Here is a 23,625-nt window from a genome sequence, read left to right on the forward strand (position 1 = left end):
GATTCTAGTCTTGCAACTTTCTTGAGACAGGCAGGATCTCGATGGTGGTAATTTAACAGCGGTGTTTGACCTTTGTGTGTGGGAGCTACTGCACCACGTTCTGTTCATGGGAGAATACTGTTGGCAGTTTGTATGATGCAGGACACACAACACGGGAGCTTAAGAGTAACAAGTGGAAGCTTATTGAAGGAACTTTAAATGCACAAAAGGAAATCTAGCAGATGCACCTTTGCTTTACAAGGAGACCATTGGTTCTGCGGAAAATGCAGAAGGATGAACAGTTGAATTTCATGAAGTCAGCGGATTGCTAATTGGCTCGTGTCTGTGCAACTCATAAAGTTTGTCTATATATACTATATGCCTGTGAGGAGAATTGTTTTTGGTGTCAGCAGCAGCTACCTTTGGAGACACACCGTCAGATAAAGTTCTCCCCCTAAAATCACGTACAAGTTAAAAGCTGAACATTGTAAAATGTCTATACAGTATTCTACAATTGTGTCGTGTCTCTGTCCCACCCCTCCCCCCTCCCACCCCCCCCCACCCCTCCATTATGTCTCTGTCTTCGATCCGCATCTCAAATGGAGACATTTGAAAACCTCTCAAAGATGGCCGCCTCCCCGTACTCGACGAGGAGGCGCCACGTGAAGTGTATCGTGGAGCTGTGATGTTTCTTCTTATGGTTTTTTGAAGCTGGCGGAGTTCTTTCCGCTGAGCAGGTAGAGAGGCGGAATTCTGCCTATGCAGGTCGAGGGGTCACAAAGGCCGGGGGCTCCGGTGGCCCCCCTCGGACCGGATGCTCCTGGGATGCCGGGGCTCCCCGGATCTCCTCGTCCTCCTTTTTTGCCATTCTGCCCAATGCCAGGCAACCCCGCTGGACCTGAGATGGAAGAAAAGAAAGAAAGAAATGTAATCAAATCTATAACCAATTACAGTACAGCCAACTTGGAGTGTTTCGACATCCAGTAATGTTACCTTGTGCGCCCGGCTGGCCTGGACTCCCTTTGATCCCAATGCCGTCTTCTCCCTTACTTCCCTTATCTCCCTTGTCGCCTACCTCACCTGCAGAAGCAGAAGGAGCGCACAAACAAATTCACACTACAGTGATGGACAGGTGCCTGTTGGCTTTCTTTTAGGGCTCGTGGGCGCAGTTGGCTGAAGTGAAGGAGACTTAAGCGCTGTGCTGACTCATCCTCGTTCGTACATAACTTCTTATGCAACATCGGAAAGGAGTGAGTCCAATATGTCTGGCAAAAGCTCTGGCCAACTCCGTTCGTTTTGTTATTCTAGCGTGAAGGCAAAGGCAAGCCGGCAGGACAACAGAGTCTCTCCACCAACATCTCGCCACTCTACACCTGCGCCTTTAAATGGTGGCATCATTTAGAACTATTCATACTGTACTGTGGCACAACCTCACTGATGCCTTTACTACAAACATGCATAAATACCACTCTGCTGCAGCTCCTCATTCTGCATCAATGCAGTCCAATAGGGCAAATGGTTAAGATTCAACATCTAGAAACTGACATAATAGTCCCACGTGCTGTATTTTCTGAACATCTTTTCAATAACAGCAAAATCGCATAAGCTACAGTAGGTTGCCAGTGGCAACACTACACTACTAGCAACACATGTTTCTGGTCTCTTATGTTAGCACAATTGTAGCAAAAAGAGCTGATTTGTGGAAGTGCAAAGGAGTCAATAAAAATAAAAAATCCAGATAAAATCCATATCGCTGCCAATTTTTGCTCAGCATAACATCAAAAGTGTCTGACAAAATTTGAGATCCTGATTTTTCGAAAAGGAGATTAAATGCTTTTTTCTGTGCCTCATTGGTCTGCATCCAAGCACAGTGACAAGCTGGAGCAGAGTTTCTCAATAGTAAAGTGTGAAGATGTGCTATGAACTGGAACAAATGATGGGAACCAACATTTTATGCCTTCATTTAAAAATAGCGTACTGTGCCAGTTAAACAGCTAAATATGGCTTGCCATCAACATAGCAGAAACATTTTAAATATCAACTAACAGAACATTTATATTCGAAAGAAAAAGTGTAGCAGGCCATGACTAAACCTTGGTGCACACCCAACAAATCAAATTGGGGATGTACATTCATATGATCTTGTTCAGTTTTATGACGATCGCTTCAAATGATGTGAACTCGGGGTGGTGGGTCTAAGAGCTCCCCAGGTAAAACATTTTGTCCATAAGACGTTAAATTATTTATAGTTCCACTAGACAGTAGTAGGAGGATAAAAATGAGACGGTAGACAAAAATTCAGCAGTGTACAATGGGAGACCTAAGAAGGACCCAAGGACTCCATTGTAATGCCAGATGAACAGAATTGGAACACTCTTCTAACCTTTCTTTCCAGGTGCACCAGGAAGCCCAAAGAAGCCCGGTGGGCCTTTGGGACCCATTAGTCCCATTTCTCCGTTATCTCCTGGTGGTCCAGAAGGGCCAGCAGGTCCGGGGGGTCCAGGGGCACCGGGGGCAGCAAGGGGTGCTGGCTTCTTAAGGAACTCCTTCCTAAATTCTTCTATTTGTTCTGAACAGGCACAGGTCAGAGATGGACTTAAGGATGATGCTTTATCATATATCGGAAAAAGTGTTTTAACCCATGCAACGTGTTCTTTTGTAAGGTGCATGTCAATGTGAGAGGTCAAAATTATAAATGAAGTTTAGTTCATCTTTAAAGAAAAAACAAAGATCTACCTTCAACAATGGCTGAACACATTTCCCGAAGTTTGTCATCGCTCACTTTAGGACCCTGTGACATTGATCAGCTACAATAAGTGGATCAGTAACCACAATGACATGTAGAAGGCACCATCAATTCTTCATGCGTTAATAAGAACAAACTAGAACTTATTTACAATCATAATTCCTTAAAGAGAAAGACAGTGAATACAAAAAAAAATTCAAATGAGGAATGACAAATAAACCGCCGCAGGCCACTGAACTGGAAGATAGTGCCCACAGTGGAGCCAGGACTTACAGGTAGACCCCTTGGGCCAGGCGCTCCGGGAATGCCCCTCTCCCCCTCCAGCCCTCCAGCCCCCATGGGGCCAGTCAAACCCACATGGCCTGGTTGTCCTGGCCGGCCGTCCGCCCCCGTAGCACCTCTCTGGCCCTTCTCTCCATGCTAGGGGTAAACAGACAGAATGATCCCACCAATACCTCCTGGGGACTTTATTGTGTTCGCATGAGCCAGCAAAAAAAATCTTTGAGGTATATATATCTGAATACCTCTCCTTTCACTCCAGTAACACCGGGAGGGCCCTGCAAGGCAGACGCAGGGCAACAATTAGGCTACACCATTTGGAAAGACACCAAGAAAATCTATCCAATAAACGTGATGTGAAAAGTGAACTTGGCACCGTTCGTGAGTTTAAAAAGCAGAAGTTATCCACAAGTAAAATAAATACCTGGTCTCCCTTGACGCCAGGATCTCCTGTGACACCTGGATCTCCCTGCACGACAACAGATAACAGCAGAGTTTAAAGATAAGATAAGAGAAGACAAGATAAGATAGAACAAGACAATACAAGACTAAATTGGATAAAATAAGATAATAAAAGATAACACTTTATTGATCCTGGGGAGGGGTTTCAGGAAAAGGTGATATTTCCAAGTAATAGGCAGAAGCTCCTCACCTCACTTCCTTTATCTCCTACTGGGCCCATTGGCCCCTGACAAAGGAAGACACAGAGACCCAAGAGAAGACATGTTATGTGTAGGCTTCACCCTTTACACTTACTCAATTTGAAGCGGCACAAACAAGCCGATCCGCCTCACCTGGTCTCCTTTGTATCCGGTGTGACCCTTCAGTCCTTTCTCACCGCTGTCCCCTTTTTCCCCTCTCTCGCCCTGTAAATACACCGAAAATACAACTCCAGTGCAGTCTCCTCTGTGAAGCGTTATCAGATAGAGTTTGTGCGACTGTGTGTTTGCTGACCTGTATGCCAGGTGGACCTGCGGGTCCCACTGGTCCCTGTTTTCCTGTTTCACCCTAGAGGTTGAGGGTCGGGATGGGATAATATTGAGACTGACATTTGAAGTGACAATCTCAAAGCGACGTTCTCAATGCCTAATCTCTTAGGTCGAATCTCTTAGGTCATCGTCATCCTCCGAAACTGGAGATTTTCATCCTTTTTCCGCGCAAAATTAAGACATTTTGACAGTTCTGTCAAAAATAACTGTGCTCTATGACTCTGCTCACTATGCTTATGATCGATTAATTTTTCAATTCATCCTTCAATGAACACAAGCAAAACGGGATCTTATTCACCTGGAAATCTCCAAGATTGTCACTTCAAATCAAGTTGAGTATGTTATTACATAATACTTAATAAATAGTACTTAATCAATAAATAGTCAAAAATCCAACCAAAACTATACACTCACTGTGGCTCCCTTGGCACCAGGTTTCCCGTTCACTCCAGCCAGTCCTTGCTCGCCCTAGAAAAGCAATGACTGTGCTAAGTAACTAAGTGGAACACAAACTCAAAAAACACTCCAGTTTAACTGAGGAGGGCGAGCCAAATAACCAGTCAAATGATGATACAACTTTCAATCGTATCTTATCTATATATATTTGAATCATATATATATTTTTCAAATCATGGATTCCCTCGTCGGATCCCCATAGAGTAGAGGTAGAGTGGAATAGACACCCATGTCCCTCTCTTCCAGAGAAACAAGAGGTATCACCTCCTTTTGGAGCAAATCTGTTATTTCCCAGGATAGGGATTTGACGTTCCTTTGTGACATCCTCACCGATTTCCTCATCGATTCCCTTAGTAAAGGTGATAACATGAATATAGAAATATACAATTTCATCAAAATGTGGTGGGATGGCATTTCTTAGCAAAAGCGTCACTTTTTGATGATGAGATCTCGAAGACCGAGCAGTATACAAGGTGTAATTCCTGTCTGCTTTTTTTTTGTGAAGTCAAGCTCTACCCTCTGATTTCTGCTAAAAATCATAAACTTCAATCAGAAGTCAATTGGAAATGGAAAAAAAAAGTGTAGATTTCTCACATTCTTTCCAGTCAGCCCAATGGGCCCAGCAGGTCCCTCCTCGCCACTACCACCCTAAATCCGCAAAGAAAAAGACAAACAAATCAATTTTTGGGAATTCTTTAGGTTCCGTTAGGTAACTATGCTTCTAAGTGTTTTAGTTTGCTCACACTTTTAATTTGCAGGCCAAAGGACGGCAACTACTATTTATACAGTATAGTCCTGGATTTATCGTGGATATACCCAACTAAGGGCAATTCCGTTTACCTTTTCACCGACAGGTCCGACTTTTCCTGGTTTCCCTGGCAGGCCCTTGGGAGAGATAAAAGGCAGTTTTTTAATTTAAAAAAACTGATAATCAATAAAGGCGTCCATCCCTCTCTTCCGCACTAATCCCAGCCACAAAAACATTATAATTTCTGGCCTTTTCAGTGTTAAAATACCGATGTTCATCTAGAAAAGACGGGAAAGAAATCAGAAAAAGGAGCAATTTCTTTTGATTTGATCGGGAAGAGGACAATCCACAGTGTATCATACAGGGATTCTCTTCCCAGGGGAAGAAACAAATGGATCTGTGCCTTAAGATAAAGCAATAAAGTATACAGTTCACATCTGTGGTACAACCCAAACCCAAACTCTAACCCTCACATCGCCTTTTACGCAAAGGTGACTGCTGTTGTGTGTGTTGTTTTTTCCCCCACATTGGGTCGTCCTCGCACTTGGGGGTTTGCTTAAAAATCTTTTATCATTCCAGACTGATGTGTGGCTTGAGATGGGCTCCCCAGCTATAGTGATTTTCAAACTAAAATAAAAGGATCGCAAAAGTAGTCTGAAAGTGCATTTCCAAATTACTATTAAGTTACTATAGATTGTCAGTGCGTCTGCGGCGTGAAATGTCAAGGGAATCAAATTAGATCAGTGGTAAATTGCATTTCATTCGATACTATGAGAGTATAAGTATGTAAGAATACGCAAAAAAGTTCAGGCAGACAGTTAATTTGCATCAACCCAACTGATGGAAATATTATAATATGTAATTATGGAATTGAATGATACAAAATGGCCACTGGCAGCTGGCAGAATAATATAATCCGGCGATTATATAATAATTGTGACAGCCCTGACAATGAGGCTAATGACTACAATGACATGTACTCACTGGAATTCCAACAATCCCCCTGACGCCGACGGTTCCTGGAACGCCCGTCTCTCCCTATTGGGGGGGGTGGGGGGGTGGGGGGGTGGGGGGGGGGGGGGTAATACGATGAGTTAATGTTTCCTCAATGACTAATGAAGCCCTTGTTGGCAGCTGGAGACAAAAGGACAGCAGTAAAAGTGTGTGTGTGTGTGTGTGTGTGTGTGTGTGTGTGTGTGTGTGTGTGTGTGTGTGTGTGTGTGTGTGTGTGTGTGTCTGTGTGTGTGTGTGTGTGTGTGTGTGTGTGTGTGTGTCTGTGTGTGTGTTGCTGTAGAAGGAACTTACCTTGCTGCCGTCAACACCAGGAAGTCCATCCATGCCGTCCTTGCCAGGGTCTCCCTGTAGCATCAGATGGTGAGTGATCAGACAATGGAACGTCCATTTTCAACCCCCCTCCCCCCTTATTTTGAGACCTTAATTTAACTAGGGTATTTCTATGGTCTACAGGGCTGCTTTTTTTATTTTCACGGGACATGAACATGAACATTTCCCTGTTTCATTACATTTTCAGTAAGAGGTAAGTAGGTCAGACAAAGTTGGACGGTCTCCTCATCTAAAGGTTACCATCCTGAACCTTTGACAGTGCGTTGTTGGAGTTTGTGGACATTATGTGTGGACATTATTCTACCTAACCAATGAAATGACTTGTCGTCAAAGCCTGGTGAAACCTAGACAGGATGTACGAAATGCATTCGCATGTGTTATAATTCATGCTAAATATTTGAGTAAAATTACATGTCTTGTACAATTTCCGATTGGCTCAGTGCATTTTAACTCAGCCAATATGTACAGTTGACAACGTACAACCTGTACTACTCTTTATGTATTCATATGTATATGTATATCCACATATGCGTGTGTATCTGTATGTATATATGTGTATGTGTAAATGTGTATGTATGTATGTATATATATATATATATATATATATATATATATATATATATATATATATGTATATATATATATATATATATATATATGTATGTGTGTGTGTGTGTGTGTGTGTGTGTGTGTGTGTGTGTGTTTGTGTGGGATATATATATATATATAAATAGTAATTGATATAAAACCAACCTGTGTTTTTGTAAATGATGTGTGTTTTGTCATGTATGTCATTGCTGCTCCAACACTGGAATTCCTAAATATTAATCCCCTTGGGGATTAATAAAGTATCTTTATATTATCTTATTAATGTACAGTAGCGCCACAGGTGCAATAGAACCCAATTTTTCTGAAACCACACTTATCCAACTTTCACCGAACCAACATGTGTTTATCGCAAAGAAAATGTGTATTGTTTACTGGTCAGTGCATATTAAAAAATCTTTATGGCCACTTTGACTCTACGCAACTGGGGTGGAATCCAAGTGATCCAAACAGTAGACAGATATACATGAGTGCCAATGCGGCCAACCACAGGGCAATAAAGGCTTTGTTTCGCTAAAGCAAGAGTAGGCAATAAGGATGTATCTGATGGACAGTATCCATTTTCTTACAGTCTCTCCCTTCTCTCCTTGGACACCCTGCTCTCCTGGAGATCCGATGGCTCCCTAATGAAACAGAAGGGAGACAGATTAAGTTAAACCATTTGACTAAAACACTTGTTCGCACTCTGCATCATCGTTCTCATCTTTCACTCACCTCATCCCCTTTGGCGCCCTCCAAACCCTGGCGGCCCCTGACACCCTCCAGGCCCTGATTGAAAGAAAATACATAACAACAACAAACACACATCAATAACAGCCAAAATAACCATGTCCTTTTCTTTATGAAAAAACAAAACAAACATAATTACACACACAGTGAATTCGAAGGGCAGAAGCTATTGAAGTATTCAAAATAACAGTGGCTTACAGGAGCACCAGGGGGGCCAGTCGGACCTGGGTTGCCGTTGAAACCAGGAGGACCCTGGGAACGTAAACATATTCAGGGACCCTCACAGACAAAAGTAAATGTCCAGGTACTGTATTTCCGCATGTGTGCAAGTGAGTAATGTAATTAAGTTGACGTTTTTTTTAAATCTTACTCTATCTCCCTTTTCCCCGACCATTCCAGGGAATCCAATGGCACCTCTTTGTCCCTAGAGTCAAGCAAAAGCATTGGATGTAACGATATCTTGAAAGTTGACATAGCATTCTTCAATAATTCACAGTGGTCTATGTCCTGCTATCGTATATATGTAAATATTCATCCGGACTGTAGGACGGTAAACGAAAAGTTATATTGAGATGAAGAGGATCCCTTCTTACGTCATCACCCATGTGTCCTTGGGGTCCTTGAGCACCCGGCAGTCCAGCGTCACCCTGTGGATAAAAGTAAGAATTAATGCAGAAATGTGTGAAAAAGACAGTGTGAAAGTCTTCTACTTATGATTTAGGGCACAGTGTTTGGCTCCCCATTGGCCACCGCGGAACATCCAAAGAGGATAATTCATAAGACGTCTGTTGTTGTTCTACTGCCACCAGCTTTCTCAATGCAGATATCGGTAAATCGATGTATGGACTTAGTAGGTATGAAATTTGTACTAAGATTGTGAAGTAATGTATGCTGTATATTTATTCCTAGTTGTTCCTGTCCTTCATTTAGCATTTTCTCAAAAAAGTCATCACAGAGGGACGCCCAAGATCTTAAATACAGATTGTTGGAAGAATGTTATAATATGTTAGTTATAGTCAGTACCCTATTGCAGGGACTGCGATGAACAGTATTACTCATGGGACTGATTGCATGGGCACCGGATTGTACCATGTAGCGGAGGGACAAGCCGGGTGGCGAAGGATGAAGGAGAATGTATTCCCATCATGCACGGTGGTTGTTTCGTTCCATAAGGAAATGGAGTAAAATAAAATAACCTACATCTAAGATAAACAAAACACTGTCGGGACGCCATGGGCACAGTCAGTACAATCAAAGAGGGAGTGATCAAGGCGCAAAGCTGGCTCTGTGGGGCAATTTTAGATCGGGGGCTATGCATAAAACATTCAGAGCTCAAGCCGATGCGACTCTATTGGCGGACGTTGCAAAATGCTCAGCCCGGGCCCACTTTCAGCTGGCCACTGTCAGGTGACGAACTGCAGTGCGGTGCTGGTGTACTGGAGGCTTGCAGGAGGATGCCGAAGAATGTCGGAGAATGAGCCCTCTTCCCCGGCCAGTGTTAGCACAGGAGCCAGCCCCGTTCATGCCGTGAGGCTGGCCGAGCTTCCAGGTGGGCTCCACCCAGCTGTCTTCGGCTCCAGCCTTGGCTAAGCTAATGGAGGCCGAGCTCATCGTGGTGTCCAAGCGAGCGGCCAGCAGGATGGGCCTCCCCACCACAGCTGTACCAGACACGTAGGTTTGCATGCAGGACAGGGAGTTCTATCGCAGAACCCCCCACTGAAGTGCTCGATTTCTCCCGCTGTTCCGCGAGGTGCACGCAGAGCTATCGAAGACTGGGCTCAACCCTTCTCAGCGCGGGCGGGAGAGGGCCTTTGAGGCCTAGCATCACGTGGACCAGGCCTGGGAGCTGGGCTTCCTGTCCTTCCCTCCAGTGGAGGGGCCCATCGCCAGCTGTCTAGGCCCACGGGAAAGTATCAACCTGGGAAAGAGGCCCACCCTACCCTCCAAGGCCACCAAGCAGCTGGCGTCTCTGACAGAGAAGGCCTACTTGGCATCGGGGCAGGCTGCCTGCGCCATCAACACACAGGCCCTACTCCAGTGTTATGAGGCCAAGCTGCGAGCGGAGCAGGCCGGCTCGGCCACGGGGAACGAGGAGACCCTGGTATAGCTGCAGAAGGCCATGGAGCTTTCCCTCTACCTCACTCGCTGCACGGCGCAGGCTGCTAGGTGTAGCATGGGCGCGGGCATAGCCCTACATCAGGCCCTCTGGCTAGGTCTGACCTTGCTCCAGGACGCTCCAGTGTTCTCCGCTGGCCTCATGGCGGCCAAATTCAGAGAGGAGAAGAAGGCCCTCCAGGCGTGGATCCTCCACACGGACCCCACTCAACTGCAGAGCGGTAGGCGCGCAACAGAGACCAGGATGCAGAAGCGGGAGAACGGCTTCCAACCCCCTCTGCCTCCTAATTTCCTGAGGCAGTAGGCTTGAAGCACGTGCATAACAGATCCGTGGGTCTGCAGAATGAGGCGGGAGCTGCTGCAAGGTGCATTGGCTTGGCACGGTGCACAATGAACCCGTTGATCCTCAGGACTGTGACCAAGGGCCACGTCATCCAATTCGCTCATCCTCCGCCCACTTTCAGGGAAAAAGTTAACCCCGTAGCCCCAGACAATCAGACGGAGGTTCTTGTGAGAAAGATAAAATCCCTGCTAGAAAAAGTGGTGGTGCAGAGCATCCCGAGAGAGAGAGAGAGGCACATGGACACTACAGCTGATACTTTGTGGTACCAAATAGACTAAAACTTTCATCTGATATTAGACCTGCAAATATCAAACAAGCATAGAATAAAAATGAAATTTCAGATGTTGACCACACATCAATTCAATGACTGGTTTGTGAAACTAGATCTGAAGGATGCCTATTTTCACATCTCCATCCACCCATGGCTGAAGGCCGCTCTACTCTTTTCCCCCTGTGGCACTTGTCCGACTGTTGCTGAACAAAGTGCGGCAGGACAACCTGTCACTGCAGCTGACGGATACCTATTCGGTACTGTGGCACAGTGCATTGCCCTGCTGCCTCACAGCAAGAAGCTCTTGGGTTCATTTCTTACCTGGGGTGCTGTTGGCACTGTGCTTCAGTGGGTTATCTCCCAATTAGGGTCCTTTCAGTGTGGAGTTTGCATGTTCTTCAATGTGGTCATATGGGTTTCTCCATGTAACATCAGTAAGACCCCCACCAAAAACATGCAGAACATAATCGTCTGACCAGTGATGGACATTTGTAACTGATCGCTGCATGGTGAGTGCATGTGCTGTGTGACAAATAAAGATTCTTCTTCTATTGGCCCAGCCACCCATTCTTCGCCGATCAGAACATGTGGTGGGACCGGTGGCCCCACCGCAGTTGGTACCTGAGAGGGAGAAGCTCCTAGCATCAGGCCTGTCAAATGCGGTGGCCGCCACTATACAGAATGCCAGTGGTGTATTTTTGCAAAGGGGACACACCCCTTCCAACTGCCCTATAGGACGAATATTAGAGTCCTGCAGGGACTATTCGCAGCGGGAAAAGCGCCTTCTACACTCTACACAAGGTCTACCTGGCAGCAATCTCAGCATGTCATGTAGGGTTGGATGGCTTCACGTCTTCTTACCCACTGGTTCCGCCTTTTTTTGCAGGCATGTGGCGCCTGAGCCGAGCCGAGCATCTTTAGTTTTACAGGCGCTGTAAGGGTCTCCATTTGAGCCCCTGCAAACCGCAGACATCAAGACTGTTTCTTTAAAGACGTCTTAATTGCTGGTGTTCAACTTGGCGTTAAGAGTAGGCGAGCTGCAGGCACCCTGCAACTGCACATGCCATATGCAGTTAGTGGGTGGAGGAGATAAAGTGGTCATGCGTGGTCCTCAACGCATCCTTCACTTCGAAGGTCACTATCACCCCGTTTCTGAGTCAGGTCAGAAACGTTAACTACTCTCTCCCTACTGCCTTTTGAGTAGGCGGAGCAAGAGAGAGGCTTAACTCTTTGTGCCTGGTTTGGGCTCCCTAGTGTTATGTTGACCGCACTAAGGACTTTAGGCATGGGAACCAATTGTTTGTGTGCTTTGGTGCACAGGCAAAAGCTAGGCCTCTATCCAAGGAACGATTGGCTCATTGGCTAGTGGAGGCTATAGGCCTGGCTTACAGAAGCCTGTTACTGGAGGCCCCACAGGGCCTGCGCGCAACCCTCAACCAGGGTTGTGCCCTCTTCAGGGGGGTGTCAGTGGAGGATATACTGTATGTCGGGCAGCTTCTGTGTGCCAAACAGGTCATGTTTGGCACACAGAGTTGGGTATGCTATTCCGCTGGCCCGCATAATCAAAAGTCTGCTGGCCTTTCTGGGACAGATACTCCCGGGGGAGTTTGTTATTGTGTAGACCTTCCTTGGGTGATCACCATACTGTCACATAATGGTTCCCTGAGAAGGAACCAGTCCAGATCTATTACTGCGCTGCAGTACGGTGCCCCTCCGAGGCACTCAGCAGCAAAAAAAAGGGAAAAAGGGATGATGAGCTGTGGCTATATACTCTCTCGCGGGGGGCAGGACGGAAGGGCAGTGTGTTCACTTCCTCTGCCATTTGGCTTGACTATAGAGTCTTCAATTGGATTACATGATCTTGATGAGTCCCATGAGTAATAGATCTGGTCCCTTCTCAGGGTACCATGATTGCCATTGCAACCTAGACATTATAGTCACTGTTTTTTTATATATATTAACAGCTCCTCATCCTAGTGAGTACCGAGTCATTCATATGGCCGTTTTATTCGTTTGTTGAGTCTGGCTAAGCTTAGTGCTCAGAGTTGCCTGGAAAGTGGTTACCTTTAGCACCTTTTACCCAGTTAATTAAATTGAAGTAAAGGTTTCTATCATTGCCAAATCAAGTTAAAACATAATGTTGAACATACATTGAAACAACAGCTATTTAGCTCGTCTATGCATACATCCATCATCCATCTAATTTTCACTTCAATTTTAGCCTACATGAATAGGCGCATTGAAAACAATACCTTCTGTCCGGCCTCTCCATTTTTTCCTGGCTCGCCACTAGAACCTTTGTGTCCCTGTGGGCAATAAAGAAATTACTTTTGGAGAAGATAACTTGACACAGTATAAATAGTTGCCAAATTAAAAAAAAAAAAAGCGGTCGGCTGAAAAACTTGTCCCTTTCCTTGGTTAGAAGGCCTCACCTTCATTCCTGGCAAACCAGCGACCCCTTGTGGTCCTGCAGGGCAGGCGGCAGGACACTGCGAGTGTAGAGAATCATACCGATGGACAGACAGGCAGATTGAAAGTAAGTAACCATCCATACATACAGATAAGAGGATAGGAGAGACAGATAGATTGTCAGACAGAAATAGCAAACAGTGTATGACAGATTAACAACATGGTCAAAAAAAATGAATGACTGACTGAAGTTATGGACAGGAATGTATCGGCAGGCAGTCAGTCATTAAAATAGCTCCCGGAAAAAGAAAACACACAATGTGTGCATGTCCTTGGAGGATAAATACACAACTTCTTTGTCATTCAAACTGTCGAGCATTCAGGGACCACTTGAAAAAATACACTCACAGCTTCCCCACTTCCCTCAGGGCTGCCGACACCAGGCGCGCCCTAAAACACAGCAGCAGAGTGACATCTAAAACAGGGACATCTAAACTGGAGGTTTAGATGTTCACATTAAGAGAAAAGAGAGATTTCCAAGATTCCACGACCATTTGGAGAAACACCGTGAACACCGTGGCATGCGTCTCTATCGTACACTTAAAGGTTGCATCAGTAAAGTTTGCCATTCTTTGGAAAAAAACTACCCACTACCATCCACTTATTTCAGCATCAGTTATCTGCCCATGATGATGATGATAGGGCTTTTTTGCAGCAAAAAACAACAACATACTGATACAATCTTCAATGTTCTTTTTAGCAGACCACATCTTATCAGGATGCATTCAGATGTGCAAATTAGAGTACCCGAATATCCACAGAGTGGAGAGAATACAGACATGTTAGTTTGCTGAGGAGTAGAGCCCCTAAAAATTATGCTTTTTAGCTCCTTACCACTTTCCCAGGGGGTCCGGGAGGGCCAGGAGAACCTTGGGCACCATTAGCTCCTCTTGGACCCGGAGCACCCTTAGAAATTAACCACAGCATTAAGGTTGTCAAAGACAAGAGAAGCCTCACATTCAAATTCTGTATTAATGGCCACAGAATTTGGTTCATTGGTGAATACTATAGGCATCTAAACTCTTCTCAATCTTGATTTCAACTCTGACCTCAGGTCCAATGTTCCCCTCATCTCCCGGGATCCCTGGTTTGCCTGGCGTCCCCTGTGACATACACAAAAACACCATTTTTATTCCAACAAATTTGAATGGTCATTCATTGCTCAAACTTACATCTGCACCATATTTTCAAGTAGTGAACTCCAGCTTTACGAGCACGTACGGCTGGTCCTTCGGTCGCCGGGCCCTGTGTGGTAAGAACAGAGACACGGGTAAATAAAGTAAAACATTTTGGAAGGTTGTAGATATAAGGATATAGTCACAAAACGTGTAGCTGTAGCCTAATAGGGTGGAGATGTGGGTGGGCTCTCTTTGGGTTCTTCATGTAAAATCCCCGTTCATTTTCCCCAGTGATAGCATCACATGAAAGGCTGTTTAAGGCGTTTCAAAATCTCGGATGCTCATTTTGCTCAAAAGTCTGACCACTACGCTGGAAAAGTATACCCCCTCTGGGCTTCAATAAAGCAAGATGCTGAGCTTTGCAGAACTTTGTAAATATTTTCCGTGTTTTTTGATTAAAACCTGTGATCTGGACCCCATTGGATATACTCCATTGTAGATGTTTTCCTTTCTGATAAATAACAAAACAACAACATCACATTTCAAATCAATCTTGTCAGATAAGCTACATCATTTGCTGACTGCAATTGTCGCTAAAGACTATCGCTACAGAAATTTTTCCAGGTGGACGGCCAGATTGGATGATTTTTTTTTTACTTGTCCTGTTTCGAATTAATAAAGTTTGACTGAATCAAATTTATGCCGCTATCATAGTGACAATCAAAAAGGGGTAAATGTTATTTTATTTGCCGTCCCACTGAGCCAAAGTGTGAACATATGAAATTGTAGGGGACAGAGTCCCTCAATTGTATTATCTACCCATGTAGAGGAAACTAGGGAAAAAATTTGAACTTCCTCTATGGTCAATGCCCATGAGACTTATGGGAACTGTAGTATTTAGTGCCATATTGTGGTTTTTGATCCAATCTCAAACTGGGGACAATAGAAAGGGGGAAAACACTTTCAGAACCAGTTAGCCATGCCCACATCTAGCTCGATGACTTGCCACTTACAGGGGGTCCTGTTGGTCCAGGAAAACCAGGAAGTCCCTGTGACCAGATCAAACAAACCCTGAATCAGTTAACATCATTCATGATGATGGCATGTAAAAAAAATCTCAAATAAAATGGGCTATCCAAACTATTTTAAGGAGAACTCACTCTTTCGCCAACAGGCCCTCTTGGACCCATCGGGCCGGCGGCTGCCTGTATGAAAACAATGAACAGGTAGGAAAAACGCTTTAACTCGAATCAAATAAATGCTTTGCAAACCTTTTGCTAAGAAACTGAACACCCGACACGCAGACACGCAGAGGTCATTTCAAAAACAGGACGTGACAGGTAATAGGATGCGATGTTGCTTACAGCAGCCCCTGGAAGGCCGGGCAGTCCTCTCTGTCCAGGAAGACCGATCTCTCCCTGATCGCCTTTGCTGCCCTGAAAAACCAAGACAGAGGAAAAAAATAAAGCAGAACAGCGTCATGTTCCATCCTGCATTGTTCGATGCCACCCCCAATTGAAAATATATCATTTTGAGGTCATACTTACAGAAGCCCCCGGAGTCCCGGGCGATCCTGGAAGACCCTGGAATGGGAAGAGCGGACCCCCGCCCCAATCCCAGGTTAGCTTTTAGAGGAGTCTACTCTATGGTTAATAAACAATCACATCACAATAACCATAATGCTGAATCTGTTGTAAAGGATAAGAGTCATACTCACATCCCTCCCATCTCTGCCATCTTCTCCTTGGGGCCCGCGTGGGCCTTCTGGGCCGGAGGGTCCCGGGGGTCCTTGGATTGGCTTCTCCGGCTGTGAGAGGCAAGGATCAGTAAATGGAGGGCGGCATGCAGTTATGTGTGATGAGCGGAGAAAAGGGATTGTGGCTATAAGCGGTTTTTGCTAGGGACGCCAATGATTTGAAAGCATATGGGGTCGTCATTGACTCGCACTACTGAACTGGAATCCAGAGGCTTCTTTTCGTGACAAGTTTAACAATGGTCTGATGATTTGAAGAGAGTGCCACAAATATAATTAATAAACTGGGATCTGTTTTGTCTGATGGGTATACGGCAAAGTGAGATTGACCAGGGTTTCTTGGAGCAAATTGTCTCAACAATTCCTGACACCTGCCCACTAAGCTCTGGACTACACATTCCCTATAAATAGTAATCGTTTTAAAGGAGTATGAAATGTTTAGCAATATGGATATAGGGTATATGTTCTCAAAACTATAGTATTTTCTCTTGCCTTAATGCATTACTTTTGCATTATTTGTTTGCATTGTTTGACATGGAATTTGATATTTCCTTTGAGTTGGTGTCATGGAACTTGTATTATGGAGCTTCAAATGCAAATCAAATTGTCTCAGTCTTAATTTCACCTTTCACCTCCATCACCACCACTATGTGTGTGTGTGTGTGTGTGTGTGTGTGTGTGTGTGTGTGTGTGTGTGTGTGTGTGTGTGTGTGTGTGTGTGTGTGTGTGTGTGTGTGTGTGTGTGTGTGTGTGTGTGTGTGTGTGAACCAAGCAGCCATCACAGCTGAGTGCTTTGAAGTTAACTGCTGCAGTTTGGCTAATGGCCACTAGATGCTGGCAGCATAAACACCTCAGAGTAAATGGAATTCCGTGGAAAAAGGATAAACCACATGCTAGAAATACAAAATCAATCTCTATCAGACCAGAGGGTGTCAAAAGCTAAGTTCACGTCATCTAATGGGTGCCTTGGGTGTGATTTGGAAAACAGTTTTTCCTTGAAGTCATAGTTGCCTTTGATTGACAGGTCTCTTGCTCTCTTGTTCGCATTCGAACAAGGTGGCCGTGTTCCTTCCTTCCTCCGTTCTGTCTCCGATGGTTTCGCTCATCCCGCCTCAACACACCAGTACTCTGTTCTGCTGCCCTCATTTAGAAAGTTTTGGTTCCGTTTCCTGCCAAGATGGCGGCCCAAATCGATAAATCCCTTCCGGAATGTCCACATACAAAAACATGGCAGTGTCAGCGAGGGAATCCCTTCAATGTCTATTTTATCTATTAATTTAACAAAGGTGCTTCCACTCTCATTTTAACCCCTGGTCACATCCCATGAGACCCAGAATAGAGTTAATCTTTGTAGTATACCCACCAGGTGCCACCTCGCTGGAGTGTAAATCTGTTCAAAATGTGTTGCATTTCAGCTCGCAGCCATTTCCCAACTTCTAATGTAGTCAGTTTGATTTAGAGTCTCTTCGTGTCTCCAAAAATAACAAAAAGTTGATTAAAATAAAATCCCTGTTCACGCTGCTCATTGCACTGTGGTAAGGTACGACCATGACAACAGCAAATAAACCAGTATACAAATAAACAAACACACAAACAAACAACTGGACCACAAAACTAAACAAACATATTGAAAAAAAAGAAACACCACACATCAGATATGGCACAAAGGAGAAGAGGTATTTATGCGGACAGAGTAGATTATTTGCTCCAAAAGAAACACACAGAAACACAGAGAGAGGAGTAGAAAAATAAATACCTCAGCATTGGCAAACATCTGAAGAAGCAAGAGAAATAAGAATAAATGTGGAGTTAGTGAAAACTGTCACACCAAAAACCACCCTCACCCAAAAGTCTTAGACAAGCAGTGAGCATGTCATGCTGCCGCATCGTACTGAGCATGTTGCGCCAGTAAGAGCCCCCTTCAAACCCTGTTTCAGCGCTGGAATGGCTCAAAAGACACATGAAAGCAGAAACGATAGACTCCCTTGCAAAGTACACAAAAAAGTCACATGTGAAAAGCAAATTTAACCACATTGTGAAATGAATTTAAAAATATGCTTTTGTAACAAATTGCATGTGTAACGTGCCTTTTACATGATGCAAACTGGTGCACTTTGCAGAAAAACAAACCTAACTTGTGTTTTTCTTAGTGCATCAGGTAACACCATACATGGGATTCACATGTGCTATACATGGGTTTCACATGCGCTGCGTATGCAAAACCTAATCTCAAATTGCATGCAATCACATGGAATTTTATTCAAAAACACATATTTTCACATGCATTTCACATGTGTTGCAAGTGGTTAAATGTAAAATGTCTCACATGATGATATATTATCACATGTGGTTTTCACATTGGAAATAATGTGACTTTTTTTGTAAGGATCCCCCGAACCTCCATTTTAAAGAGTGAAAAAAAAACAAAAAACCCACATACCGGCACTGCTTTCTTAAGTGCGTTGGAACACTGGCACAGTGACAGGTATGATTGCATAAAAAACACAGGCTTTACGTGGTGTAATATGTGTGAAGATCATCATCTCTGAAGTCGGGCCATCTGCGTTTTGTACAAGGTGAACCTGCACACTTACATAACACCCGTTGGTGCGATGCAAATGCCTTGGCTGGGGCTTTTCATATAGGCTACAGGAAGATTTTGAATGTGAATCCATGTTCACGTTTTTTTTATAATTATTTTCTGTCAGCGAGATGCTCGACATCCATAACTAAATAACAGCGCTAAAAATAATAAAACACGTGTGCCAAAGGAATCCATTTGGCCTTTGTTACTGTACCTCAGTGGCGGGCAGCTCACTGCAACTCTCCCTCTGGGCTCTCTTGGGGTCGCAGTGAATCAGCATCCACTGGAGCTCAAACTAAAAAAAAAATTAAAAGAAAGAGTGAAAAATAGAGAGAGAGAGAGAGAGAGAGAGAGAGAGAGAGAGACTTTAGTCATACTGTACATTCAACAACTCAACGCTTCATTTTTTTTGTGCCCCCATAGCGCATTGGAAATGTAGTGTGCAAAATGCAGAATTGGGGTGGCCTTGCTTCCTGTCACGGGGTGGAAGTCACCTCAAAGGCCTTTCACGTCCTGTCGCGTTCAAAGCTTGATTTTCCACTACTGCGATTTCCTCAAGGGATTATATTGGGTTTTTTTGCTCCTGTCCCTCCCTCTCTCTCTCTCTCTCTCTCTCTCTCTCTCTCGCTCTCTCTCTCTCTCTCTGTCTCACTCGCTCACGCTCTCTCTCCAGCTGCACTTTGGAATTACAGCACCGCTCAGCATACGTTTAAACTGAGCCCTGCTCTATTTTACTTTATTTATTTCATTTTGAGCCACAATAGAGCTTGTAAGCAGAGTCAGCAGACACCTTTGGTGCTGTAGAAAGTAGTTCACCCCCCCTCCATTCCCCCTGCCCGCCAACTCCCATTCCTCCCACCATACCACAACAGAGGCGTCGGGGTCCGCGTCCAGACGGCCGATGAGCGTGTCCCCATCGGTGTTGATGGGGCCTTTGTCCTTGATGGGCCGCTGGTCGACGGGCTGGCAGTCCACGTAGAGTGTGACCTGCTCGTGCTCCACGCCGATCATCACCTTGTGCCACTTGGTGTTGAAGAGCACCGACAGGCCCGGGAAGGTGACGGTCTGCAGGCCGCCGTCGGCGCCCATCAGGAAGTACTCCAGCGCCTGCTGGTCGCCGTTGAGCCGCAACCCGGCCTGCTTGCGGCCGTCCTCGTCCACGATCTGCCACACGTTCCACACCTTGTTGACCGTGTTCTTGATCATGCGGAAGGTGACCATGAAGGAGTACTCCTCTGGGAAGCCACGGGGGAAGTTGAGCCTGTGGAAGATAAGATGGGGTGGAGGAAGACTTTGATCCTTGTGGAGAAATTCAGGTATCACAGCAGAAAAAAGTCAAGGTCAAGTCAAGAAGGGGTGACGCTAACCCTAACCCCCTAACATTAACCCAAATCCAAGTAAGATGGAGATACAAATGTTTTTTAATGTAAGATAAAAAATAACGTGAGATATGTCTTTCCACAGAGCTAACATGGTGTAGCACTATGCCAGCTAGTAACAATGAGCTCAATGTGGGAAAATGCCGCCTACGCTAAAGTAAGAAAGTCACAATGATGTGCAAAGGCATCACAACAGCATTACAGAAAGTGTCAATCCAGTCCAACTCAGTGATAGTGCAGCAATTGCATTAGCAATATTTATAGAAGTATGGTTGAGTATATAGTAAAGTAAAGTATAAATTATTTATAATGTATATATGTATGGTACAGTAGTGTCAGCCTATGCATTTATATCAAGTAGAAAGGGGGGAGACGGTTGAAAAAATGCTAGCGTATGACTATGATGCAAGTTTCCCATTTTCGGGTGGAGGAGATTTAACATGTTTTTATTTTTAAGGCTTAAAGGTTTGCTCTATTGGATCGTATTCAAGCCCAGTGAGAAGCTGCAGCAGAGCAGTACGCTTCTCAATAAGAAAGGGTTTAGTGAGGTTGTGCTATGAACAATAAGAAATGATGAGAGCCAACATTTCCGTGAGGCCGGGGCTGAAAAACATCCAACCTATCCTTCAAAACATGAGATGAGCGATTAAACAAAATACGCTTTTAATGTTCAAAGCCTTGACATTACCCTCTTTTACAATTCAAATAGAAAACTAAAAGGTTTAAGGACATAAAAGAAGTAACCCCCCTTTAACTAAAGCGGCATTATGTCACAAAAGGGGGCGACCACTGGACACGAGACCGGCCCACCTCTCTCATCAGTGCTGCAATTACTGCACACAATCCTGGTTAATACCGGCCTGGCCACAGCTTACTGCTCCTGGTGTGTTTTGTGTGTGTGTGTGTGTGTGTGTGTGTGTGTGTTGTGTGTGTGGGTGTGTTTGTGTGTGTGTGTGTGTGTGTGTGTGTGTGTGTGTCTGTGTGGGTGTTTACAGGCCAGATTCTCCACAGGTGGTTCATTTATAGATGGGCTTTTTTTTTTACCGTCCTGTAAAATGATCAAGGCCAGGTAATAAAGTAAGAGTTTCCTGTAACGCAATAAAAAAACAAATGAAGACCACGCTCTAGCTCTCACCCAGGGCGAGAATCCCTTGGAGGCCGGCTTTGTTCTCTTTTAAAGCTCGTTGTGCTGTGCCCGGTGGAGAAGAGAGAGAGACAGCAAGACAGAGAGAGAGAGAGAGAGAGAGAGAGAGAGAGACAGTCTGCAGCAAAAGGCCTTGTGCCATTGATAGACTTCAAAGCGCAGCTTTGGCCACGTACTGGCCAGGCAGGGAAATAAAGCAAGTATTTACATTTGCCACCCGACAGGCTTCACATGGCACGATGACGCAGGGTGCCACTGGGTTACATAACCGCAGCCCTTCTGAGGGGAATCGGGCTGGTGGAAGAGATTAGACGCAACAGACCGAACCAGGCCCCGTTGGAGAAAACTGGGAGACGCCTTCTGTTACATAAGGGGCTAATGGCGTTCACCTGCACACTTCCTGTTGCGTCCAACTGGAGCAGAACGGCAGCGTGGTGTTAAATACCGCTAAGCTGGCAACTGCGCCATGTTGACCGCTGTTTAGACTTGACGGAGGTTTTATGCGGCACCCTTTGCGGCATAGTTGTCAACCCTCCCGTTTTTCCCGGGAATGTGCCGCATTTTACCTTCTTTCCCGCTGTCCCCGCGTTTTTTTTTAATTTCCCGTAAAACATCCCGCACTTTTTACCTTTCAAAAAAAATTAAGAATTGTCAGCGCCGTCGACCTCCGCGACCTCCGCTGACCGCCGCGCGATCCACTGTGCGTCCACGTTCCCCGTTTCTCCAAACAAAACCTATGATAACAGTGCTCCCGACCCTCCCAATGGTGCTCCACTGGGAAGGGAAATCTCCCTCATTTTCACATCCCAATGTTGAAAGGTATGCTTTGCGCGCCATGTTGATATTTCTTTTTCAAAGCAAGCTATTGATGTTGTAGGCACCTTCTTCTCTTGTAATTAGTCCGCACCAGGCAGGGATCAAACCTCGGGCAAGAATGCACGAAAAAAGAGGGCAGCTCACATTTTTCAGGGCATAGAAAAAAGAGTGTGACTGGGGGTCTGCACTGTACCTGCCTCTGGACACACACACACACACACACACACACACACACACACACACACACACACACACACACACACATACACACACACACACACACACACACATACACACGCAGACAGATAGTCCTGTAGCTCCACCCGTGTCTCTGAGAGATGCCAAATCGTTTCAGGCATTTCTTTCCCTCCCTTTTCTCGCTCTTCGCCAATTATATGCTATTGGCTGTGCGATAACACCTGGCTGGGACCTGTAATAATGCAACACCTGCATCTGGAGTCCATTCCTCCGCTCTGCCGGGTCTGCGAGTGTGTGTTGGCGGGGGTGGGGGTGGGGTGATTTTTCCCCTCCATCTACTGTACTTACCTGGTCGGAATCTGGAAGTTGGCCTCCCTGTCGAGCCGGTATGCCACCTGGAGTGGAGTGGAGCCCTCCACCTTCCTGACGCCCTTCAGAGGGATCACGTCCAGCTGGAACTGGGTGATGAGATCAAAACCTAAAGGTAGCAGAGTTGCCCTTAGTGAGGACGGTGGCGGTGGTTTGTATCAAGTGTTGTTCTTCGCTGTAGAGCTAGCGTTTTGCGAGCGTCGCCGCTGGCCGACGTTTTCATATGTTAACACACCGTGCCCAGTTTCAACTTAAAGACCACTTGTGAATTTTCAAACAAAAGCCAGGATAGCAACAAAAAGACACATTGCTTGGATTTTGTGTGTTACGACCCCCCCCTCAGTACCCACCAACACATCAGCTGCTTCATTTCACCACTGAGAATAATGACTGATGAATGATAATGATCCTCAAGTCCTGTCTTTTCTTACTGCCAAGGATTATGTGCAGCCTATCAGTATTCATATAAGTATCAGTAATAATAATAGTAATTGTTGGTTTAAGCATTATCATAACTAAAGTATCATCAGTGTTTGTTGGCATTAATACTGTATATAAGGATCATATCAGTTCTAGTACTTGCAGTGGTAGTATCAGAGTTTTAATGGCAACATTATCTTCCATGATGATCCTTCTTTTTCAACAAATGAATCATCCCATCACCTTGCTGGATAATGTATAGAGTCCACATTTGGAAGACAGCGAGCTGAAAATCTCCAAGAACACAGTCCCTTGTAAATCTAATTAGGCTTCCACTGAAACATGCACAGCATTGCACACCAACGCCGCAGTGTGGAACCGGCAAGATGTTTTGAGGGCACAAGGAGTGCAGAGGAGTGAGAGATTCCAGAACTTGCTGAGTTTGAGTTGTTCCACTAAAAAAGACAAAAAAAAAAAAAAAAAAAAAAAAAAACGTCCGACTCAAGCGGAACATTTTATTTGCCTCGCCTGTGATGCCGGGGCATCTCTCGTCTGAGGAATTAAAGATACCCCTATTTCCTCGGCTTTAAACAATTCTCAAGACGGACACCCGATTTTTTTTCAGCTGCTTCACCCGCTGCTTTTATTACAACCAAATGCAGACGACTAGCGGATGCGGCTGCCATGTCGCTGATGCTCTGTTCACCTAGAAGGTCATCCTGTCCGTTTCTCATCGGAGGGCAGACAGTATCGCCGTCCAGTCGGTTGAG

General features: G+C 45.1%; 1 protein-coding gene across 1 annotated transcript; it reads right to left on the reverse strand.

Annotated features, from left to right (window-relative positions):
• Positions 1-674: 674 nt before the first annotated feature.
• col9a1c (collagen, type IX, alpha 1c) lies at positions 675-23,625 on the reverse strand (the record flags this gene model as incomplete). Its single annotated transcript, XM_080014726.1, has 36 exons — positions 23,562-23,625; positions 22,415-22,544; positions 19,394-19,790; positions 18,744-18,824; positions 17,702-17,719; positions 15,910-15,999; positions 15,740-15,775; positions 15,557-15,628; positions 15,353-15,397; positions 15,206-15,241; positions 14,296-14,319; positions 14,124-14,177; positions 13,909-13,980; positions 13,423-13,464; positions 13,038-13,094; positions 12,858-12,911; positions 8,470-8,523; positions 8,247-8,300; positions 8,075-8,128; positions 7,862-7,915; positions 7,717-7,770; positions 6,503-6,556; positions 6,182-6,235; positions 5,290-5,334; positions 5,044-5,097; positions 4,408-4,461; positions 3,959-4,012; positions 3,799-3,870; positions 3,657-3,692; positions 3,429-3,473; positions 3,250-3,282; positions 2,999-3,145; positions 2,716-2,770; positions 2,363-2,548; positions 973-1,059; positions 675-877 (listed from the first exon to the last, which is right to left on the reverse strand). Exons 1-36 carry the CDS (start codon positions 23,587-23,589, stop codon positions 675-677), a joined length of 2,685 nt encoding a protein of 894 aa, XP_079870852.1. The 5' UTR covers positions 23,590-23,625.

The sequence above is a fragment of the Zeus faber genome, assembly GCF_960531495.2.
Source record: "Zeus faber genome assembly, chromosome: 1".
NCBI lineage: Eukaryota > Metazoa > Chordata > Actinopteri > Zeiformes > Zeidae > Zeus > Zeus faber.